The sequence below is a fragment of the Frankliniella occidentalis genome, unplaced genomic scaffold (assembly GCF_000697945.3).
Source record: "Frankliniella occidentalis isolate FOCC.00 unplaced genomic scaffold, Focc_3.1 Scaffold10, whole genome shotgun sequence".
NCBI lineage: Eukaryota > Metazoa > Arthropoda > Insecta > Thysanoptera > Thripidae > Frankliniella > Frankliniella occidentalis.
Window position 1 is genome coordinate 3,422,968 of NW_026267140.1, and position 8,542 is coordinate 3,431,509.

General features: G+C 38.4%; 2 protein-coding genes across 11 annotated transcripts in view; both read right to left on the bottom strand.

The window, feature by feature from the left end:
* LOC113217677 (2-oxoglutarate dehydrogenase complex component E1) overlaps nt 1-7,850 on the bottom strand; it is a 16,308-nt gene extending 8,458 nt beyond the window's left edge. For 2 of the 10 annotated variants that reach the window (XM_052277479.1, XM_026437675.2), the window contains exons 1-10: nt 7,692-7,850; nt 6,669-6,956; nt 6,241-6,453; nt 3,508-3,610; nt 1,310-1,565; nt 990-1,224; nt 726-905; nt 472-652; nt 269-396; nt 28-180 (exon numbers count right to left, since the gene is read on the bottom strand). In XM_052277479.1, coding sequence (XP_052133439.1) covers nt 28-180; nt 269-396; nt 472-652; nt 726-905; nt 990-1,224; nt 1,310-1,565; nt 3,508-3,610; nt 6,241-6,453; nt 6,669-6,896 — 1,677 coding nt within the window. In that variant the 5' untranslated portion in view covers nt 6,897-6,956; nt 7,692-7,850. Of the gene's footprint in view, nt 1-27; nt 181-268; nt 397-471; nt 653-725; nt 906-989; nt 1,225-1,309; nt 1,566-3,507; nt 3,611-4,921; nt 5,043-6,240; nt 6,454-6,668; nt 6,957-7,101; nt 7,326-7,376; nt 7,671-7,691 lie in introns of those variants that run through there. The other 8 variants (XM_026437676.2, XM_026437668.2, XM_026437674.2 and 5 more) reach the window with 7 other exon arrangements.
* A 499-nt stretch (nt 7,851-8,349) lies between these two features.
* The window catches only part of LOC113217708 (sphingosine-1-phosphate lyase), a gene marked incomplete in the record, with an annotated part of 13,979 nt that continues 13,786 nt past the window's right edge, over nt 8,350-8,542 (bottom strand). Inside the window, 1 exon segment of the mRNA XM_026437731.2 lies at nt 8,350-8,542.

The following is an 8,542-nucleotide window of genomic DNA, read 5'->3' on the forward strand; positions in this document are numbered from 1 at the left end:
CACACACACACACACACTAAGAAATACCTTCACTTCTTCATTTGTAACAACACCTTCTTCAATCAGTTTTTCGGCGTACTTATCTAACGTTATCTTAGTGTTTCGAATCTTGCGGTACATAAGTGGTTGTGTGAACATAGGCTCATCGACTTCATTGTGACCATTGCGACGATAGGATACCTATGCCAAAATATAGCGATTAAACGTGGATAAGCAACCTCTACTTATGATTTAGAGGGATAAAGATGTTTGTATTAACATAACTCACAATGTCAATAACACAGTCCTTGTGGAAAGTGTTCCTCCACTCAGCAGCAATGTTACAAACATGCATAACAGCTTCTGGATCATCGGCATTAACGTGGAAGATTGGAGCATTCACAACTCTGGCAACATCTACATAAAAGATAAATTTTATTAATAACAAAATGTGAAATGATAGTTAATTTAAGGTAAACTGCAAATACAGACCTGTGCAATAAGGGGAGGACCTTGAATGACGGGGATCAGTAGTGAAACCAATTTGGTTATTAACAACAATGTGAATTGTTCCATGAGTTGTGTAATCAGGCAAGTCAGACAAGTGGAAGGTTTCAAAAACAACTCCTTGACCACAGAATGCCGCATCTCCATGAAGAAGAATAGACATAACCTAGGGAAAGAAATATTAGAAGTACATCAGACTGAACACAAGCTAAGTAAATAAAAATTAAGTAAACAATTACTTTTTTGCCTTCTGTGTCTCCTCGGTAAAACTGCTCTGCACGAGTTTTTCCCTGTACAATTGGATCAACAGCCTCAAGATGGGATGGGTTTGCCACAACAGCAAGACGGATGTTTTTGTTTGTTACACGGTTGAGACGTTCAATGTAGGTGCCCAAGTGATATTTTACATCACCAGAGCCCTGAATACAATAAAACAATTAAACACTGAACATTTTAACAACTTCAAGAAATAGATCTACATTTTAAAATAAAATTAAACTTACATCATCTTCAGCCTCAAGTGCAGCAAATTGGGTGAATATTTGATTCAATGGTTTGCGGCAAACATTAGCCAACACATTCAGACGTCCTCTATGAGGCATACCCATGACAATGGATTCAACTCCTAGTTCTGTAGATTTATCAATAACTTGTTTCATTGCGGGAATAAGGATCTCACAACCTTCAAGACCAAAACGCTTCTCACTGGTCCACTTTCTGGCTAAGAATGCTTCAAACCTAGAAAACAAACCAGCAAGATTGCAAATGAAAAATGTCTACAAAATAGATGCTCCAGTATTAACCTAGGTGAAATCATACATACATGGTAGCACGAGTAAGGCGTGCCAAAATAAGACGCTTCTGAGCATTATCAATCTCCATGATACCAGGGGTTTCAAGGCGTTGACGAATCCAATTACACTGCTCCAGTGAGTTGATAAACATAAATTCTACACCAATGTGTCGACAGTAGGACAGCTCCAATCGACGAAGAATTTCACGTAATGTGAGAGACTTCTCTTTGCCTCCAATGAAAGTTGTAGAAGGCAACTTGAATACTCTGTCCATATCAGATTCCTCTGCAAATGTTCAAAATTTTCTATAAATACAGGAGTAATGTGGGTAATGTAATTTAATTCAATTTAACAATGAACATAATGAATAGAAAAAAAATAATTAAAGAAGCTACTTGTTCCATGAAAAAAGTGAATAGAGTTGGTTCAGTCTTATTCAGTTGATAATGTTCTACTACAGGTCACTAAAAATTTAACTTACTACCTGGTCTGTAGACATTTCAGTGAAATACTTTACAAAATAAAGATAATGAAATACATTTTTCATTCTCATTCTAGATTATTTTCTGGTTCCATTCCTCTTTTCTGATCTAGTCCCCCCTTTAACAGTTCTCTGAGTCAAGTTGGTCACAAAGGAGAAATGTAGAAACTATTATATCAAGTTGTTCTGTCAGGTTTCAATGCTGATCAGATGGTAATGAAAATGAGAGGCCATATCTCCTTAATGTAACATGGACGGCTTGTGAGACCTGTTGCCAGATGAGTTTTCCTTGTCCCATAAGTTGGTTACATGAGTTCGCACAGGCGAACATCATCCATGGCAAGTTCAAGAGTAAAACTTCTCCCAAAGGAGTTCATATTAAGTACCATAATGATGCCAACACCACTAAGAGTATAATATAAAACAAAGTTATTCCTTCACCATGCCAGATGTTAGTATGGAAGCAATAAGATATCAAACTTTAAACAATTTCTACTAATATTAAACCACACACTTAAGCCAATAAATCAAAATAATACAGATGGGTAGCCATGTCCACACAAACAAGTTAAATCTACCGAAAATTGAGAGAAACCATGTCATAATATACACTATGACATAACAACACTAAAGTGAAAGACTTCAGAATGCTGATAACAGGAAAGTTCAATTCATACAAACCCTAGAATGAGAATATCTAGGAAAATAGGCCAAAAAGAATAGAGGGCTGGTGACCATTAAGCCAGGTAGAAGCAACAACAATATTATTGAAAATAAGTCAGTAATGCTAACTGTTCCCCAGAAGGCAAAATTTTTGGAAAATAGGCCAAAAAGAATAGAGGGCTGGTGACCATTAAGCCAGGTAGAAGCAACAACAATATTATTGAAAATAAGTCAGTAATGCTAACTGTTCCCCAGCAGGCAAAATTTTTAAATACTAGATCAAGTTAAATGTACAAAGGTAAAATTCAAGTCTGAATTTTTCAATTTTAATGGTCTGCGAAATACAGTAAGTAACTGGTTGGCAAAGAGGAAATTGTATGTATTGTTGTTGTTTTTTATAAACTGTCAGTAAAACATGTGAAATAATTAATTGATGAATGCCTTATTAGGTATTTGATAACATCTCTGATGATTGATGAAAAAAAAGGAGGAAAACCTTATCCAATGATCAATTTAGAATTTTTTGAAAATTTTATCTGAACTGTCCCTACTAAAGTTTTAGTCTGACTCAGAATACATACCAATGAGAGTAATGCAGGGAAACCCAAAAACAAACCCAATTCACAAAACCGACAACAAAGAAAAGGATGGACAAAACGCAAGAGAAAGAGCTCCCAAAGAAACATTTGATGTGTAAATTGGTGTTACAGCAAAACACAAAAGTTTGGCGAAGTGATTACTATGAACATGAAGCTGAATAAATGGGTGAAAACTGAAATGAGTGATAGTGCTTCGTCAAGGAGCAAACCATACGTCAAGAAAAAAAGAATGGAAAGGATGAAATCTGTTCCAAAGTGAGGCAATAAGCAAAGAGGAAAATTGAAAGATTGAGAGTTTGTTTCCTTTTAAACAGAAGGCTTTGCTTAGACTTCATAATTGAGATTAGTTTGATAGGTTTAAACAAAAATCTAAAAAGATTTATTCCTAATAAGTATAGTAATTGTCAAACTTTAGGAAAATTCAGAAAAAAAATAATATTGAGGAACAACAAAGAATAATTTTAGACCACAGGTAACATCTTACCAAAATTATAGCTATTAAAGAGCAACTCTGGGAGCTGCGAGTCATCCAAATCAGCACTGTTGATCTCTAATGGGTCCAGCTGCGCAATATGGTGTCCTCGAATCTGCAATTGCAGTGGGGAGACATATGTCACACCATCACCAAATACTACTAGCCTATGTCAACTATGGAGAAGCTCATTCAGGTGGAGTGTATCTGATCATTTTTTAACACACTAGATTAAAAATAGTGATTTGGGACAGCACTTTGCTACAACATATGGATTATACACTTGAAAAACCTGAAAATAAATGACAATAAGCACCAAAGATTTAAAGGAGGAAAGAAAGTAGACAAGGATGGGAAAGAGAGCCTGAGTCGCTGTCAAAAGTTTGTAAGGAACTTTGTGCAAGCAGAAGACAATCTGGAAGTTGTTGACTGCGACAGGCCACTTCACTATTGTGCAACTGGCCACCAATAAAGAAATGAAATGCCTAATTAAATCTCATCCTGTAAAGCAGACATCATTGGTACATAAAGTTATGACCAAAGAGAGCAACAGAAAAAGAGAAAGAGAGATAGAGAGAAATGTGATGAATACAAAAAAAGGAGGGGGATCACTAATTATATTAATTGATTGGGCTCCAAATTAATAGAAATAAGCTTTTTGCACAAGAGCAACATCACCTGTGGCATACCAAGCATACTTGACATAGCACAGCTTTAGCACCAAAGCATAAGTCCTTAAAAACGCAAGCATGGATTTCCTGCAAATCATTTGGATTACCCATATCAGTTTGTAAAGAAGTGGCATTCAAACCATAATGCTATTTCCACAAGTTGCAAGCTTTTAGAAAGTCCCTAGGCATGCATTCCCACCAGTTCATGGACCACTTCATTGCAAAGACATGCATTGAAAGTTTGTTTAGCACCACACCAACACAAGCTTGGGCACAATAAGTTTACAAATTTTCAAAAGACTGTTAAAACTTAACATAATCAACATCAATATAATATTGGCACCATTTAGTCCATATTTTATTATGAAAACAGGAAAACTATTAGATGTTAATTAATTGTAAATAAGAGATTTAACTATTCGCCAATGTATTCAAACCATCTGACTGTGCAAGAAAAATTTATCAAAGCTTTCCGTTGTAGTTGGAGGCTCTAAGCATCAATCACCATAAGCTTAACACACAAGCTGCCAAACATTTATAATTTTCAGATTTTGAAACCCACCCATATCCTTTGTTTCATACCATTTCGTAAGCTGAGACCAACTTGCTTTCTTGAGATTACAATGACACTTAGTGATAAAAACTTGACAATGACTGATAAAATATGTATGGAAAGTAATGAACAAGAGCCCCAGTTTGCATTAGCCCAGAGGCAGACATCGAGCATTGATCTGACAAGGGTTCCCAAGCCTTACCCAGCATATGCTGGCGCACCACCACATCTGGTGGAGCACCTTTGCGGACAGTGTAAGTTTCATCGTTGGCGCCATACATGATGCCCAGCGGATCCAGCTCAGCTGCCAGGTGGCCTCGGGCCTAAAGACAATAGGCAAATAAAGCAGAGGCAAGACTTAAGGTCAGAAGAGCATCAATCAGCACGCTAAGTACATCTTGAACATGCTAAGCTCAAAATTAGTGTAATGCTTGCAATGTCGTAGATTAGAGATTGGATTTATTATATATTGATTGGGAATAATTGATATAGTTCACTGTCTAGAAATTTAAAATGAAACAGTTTAATTTTAGTCCTAACAGCCCCCTCTTACCCTACCAAATCAAAATACGAACATTCAATCAGATCCAGGGTGACAGACAAGACAAATGACCGATTCCAAAATGAAACACTCAATCAAGATGCTAGATAGAAATTTTCAGAGGCAAATTAAACTGAAAAATGTATTTTATCTTTTGCCCACCATGCACATCATGCAGTTTTGAATCTAAACCTACAGGGTGACCCCTTTCTTTAGTTTGCTTACACTGTACCGCATGCAGGTGTGCGGGCGGGCTTGCCTACCCTAGCTTACCGTTGCGCCTTATGGCCCCATGCGAGTATGCAACCCAGGCGCACGCCTGCATCCGCAAAAGTATAAGCAAAATAAAGGAAGAGGTCTGTGGACCACCCTGTATAACAACTACAAACCTTATAGGTAAACAAACAATCAAAAAAACGACACTCTTGTCAAAAAACATTGACTGTTGTACAATAGACATAGTATATGATAAAATTGCTTCTTGAGGGAATACTGACTTTCTTAATGTTAATCTCTGAGCGGCCTGCAATTTGAGCATTAGACAGAAACTATACATAATGTATATGGAAACTTGTCCCCTCTTAAATTATTGAGAGTACTAATTGATGGATAAAAGTGAATATGGTAACTGAATAGCGTTAGTAATACACATTGCTGTATTAGTATGGCAAATCACATTAACACAAATACTGGGCAATAAGAAACAATTGAAACTATTGTCTCAGAAATCTGAAAAAAACCTGCAAAGAGTGTAATAAAATATATTTCAATACACCTCTATTGGTAGACTAAGAAAAAGCTAAATATTATCACAACCATGCTTTGACAGTGTAAGAAACCACACAAAATTAGTTTAAAGTGTATATGACCAAAATATAGAAAACAATCAGACACCTAAAATGAGATGTTTATAAATACAGATTCCAGGATTGGAAAAAGCTACCTTACCTAATCAAACTTATTGTTAAAAGTGAACTCACCTGGTAAGATCTGATGAGGCCCTGAACAGAAAGATGGTCATCAATAAGTTTCTCGCTAACTTGGCTGGGTAAACCTCCCCCACCTCCTAGATGAGGGACAATGCTAGAAATCGGCACTTGGTTTCTTCCAGGCTGTGCCAGAGATGGGGGAGATTGGTAGGCTTGCCCTGGGGCAGCTCCACCAGCACTGTTGCGGAAGAATGAATCCCACGACTGTACCGAAGATAAGCAAACCAAGGTTAAAAACTATTTGGGATGGCAAATGTTTTGAGATTTCTTACTGGTTTAAAATTTGGCATGAACAATTGTGTTTGTGATAATATAGTGGTATTGCTATGGTATCACCTCACCATGAAGGTGATAGCCCAAAGGAATTTTTTATTTTTGCTCCAAAAGATGATGTTAAACTAATTGCATAAGGAACTTACCACATGTACACTCTTGGGGTCTGCAAGCCAGGCATTGTACATCTCCTCAACATAAGCAGAAGAACTTCCATTGAGGAAGGGTTCAGTTGCAACAGGTGCATTATAATGTCTGCTTGCTGTTATAGACAGCGATCGAGTTGGCTTGCTACTGTGCAGAAGCCATGTTCCGAACTGTTCAGTGCCCAAGAGGGGTGATAATTTTGTTGCAACAGATCTTGCTCGATGCATCTTGATTGAACTTTGGAAGGATGCTTAAGTCAAAGTCAATGGTGCATTGGTCAGTTCAACCTGATGACAAAATTAAATACTGTAAGTGCACTTTCACTATGTTCACACACAAACACAGCAATGAACAAAACAATTTATTTTTTTTAAATTTCAGGATCAGTTGTGTTTCCTAACATGAATAATGGCCTGCTTATATGACACTGACCAGCTTTGACAAAAACACAGGGAAATGTCCTATGTGACCTGAGTAGTCTTAGAAACACTATTTTTAGAACAGCTTGGACTGTTGCCTTCAGTTGAACATCGGCCAAGGCAGCTGTAAAAACACGCTCGGATAACAGTACAGGCAGACGACTAAATTTACGGAACTGTTCATTATTAAGACACTTCAAATTTCAACAATAAGGAACTGTAACACTTTGTCGACTCAGACACTAGTCCGCGACCTATCCTTGCGTCAAGGTAGGAAAGGTTCCTAACCTACTGAATACTCTTCGCGCACGATTAGGCTACCGCAAACACGCCGATCTTCAACTTTCACTTCGAAATATTGAGAGCACCTGGTAGTCTTGTGCAATACCTTCAGCCTTCACACTTTCACAAGCACATGAGTTCCGTCAGTCACCTGATGTCACCCAGCAAACCCAACCCCGCTAGCACGCGAAATTTCCAAATGAATGAGCGATGTTCTGGTTCACAGCAGACAAATCCCCCCTCGCTAGTGACACACGCCAAGACAGACCACAGTGTGTGGCAGACGGGTTAACCGATTACTTTATCAGCAAAAATACACACCCAGCAGAAGGAAAACGATAAATGTTCGGAGAAAAAAAACGTCGTGTTGAGACAGATCGCGGCCCGATCGATAAGAGCGTCTGCCGTTGTGGCCAGCCTGTGTGGGTCTGGCGCGGCGCAACCTTGACCGCGATGCGGCAGCAGTAGCAGCAGCGGCAGCGGCTAGCGGGCTAGCGGCTCGGCGCAACGCGGGGAGGGGGTCAGGGCGGCGGCAAGCGGCAAAGGGTCAGTGTTCTCCATTATCCATGCTACGCTGGGCCGAGTGGCCTTAGCGGGATATGTCATCGGAAACGGTTCAAAGTAATTCTAAGCATTCCACGAACATAAAACAACTTTACACACCATTCCTGACGGGTTAAAGGGGTGTGTGAAAAGGAGGGGAGGGGTGTCAATGATACCAACCTGAAAACCAAAACCAAACAGCAGCAGTTGTACGAAAATACCAGACTATTGCTATCTTGTCGGTATACCGCATTTGAAACATTACGCACGCGGCCTGTTATCTTTGCGCGGAGATCTCTCTGGAAATGTCTAGCAACTTGAGAATACTGCTTTCAGAAATTTGGCGCGCTTCTACATGCGTGGAGTATAGTCGCAGTGACGCTTGGGGTATAGACAGACGAGATGCTGGATGATACACTTAAATAAAACGAGCGAATGAAATTTCACACTTAACGTTTTATTGCAACAATCAATATATAAAAGTAGGCGTGGCCTTAATTGAATAACAGTAATAACAAAAATAATTGTATAAATATTACTTGGTTTTGTTCCTTGCAGCATTGCAACCATTTATTATTTTTTTTGCCAATAAGAGTGACACAAGATAATGCTATTAAGGTAAAAAAAAT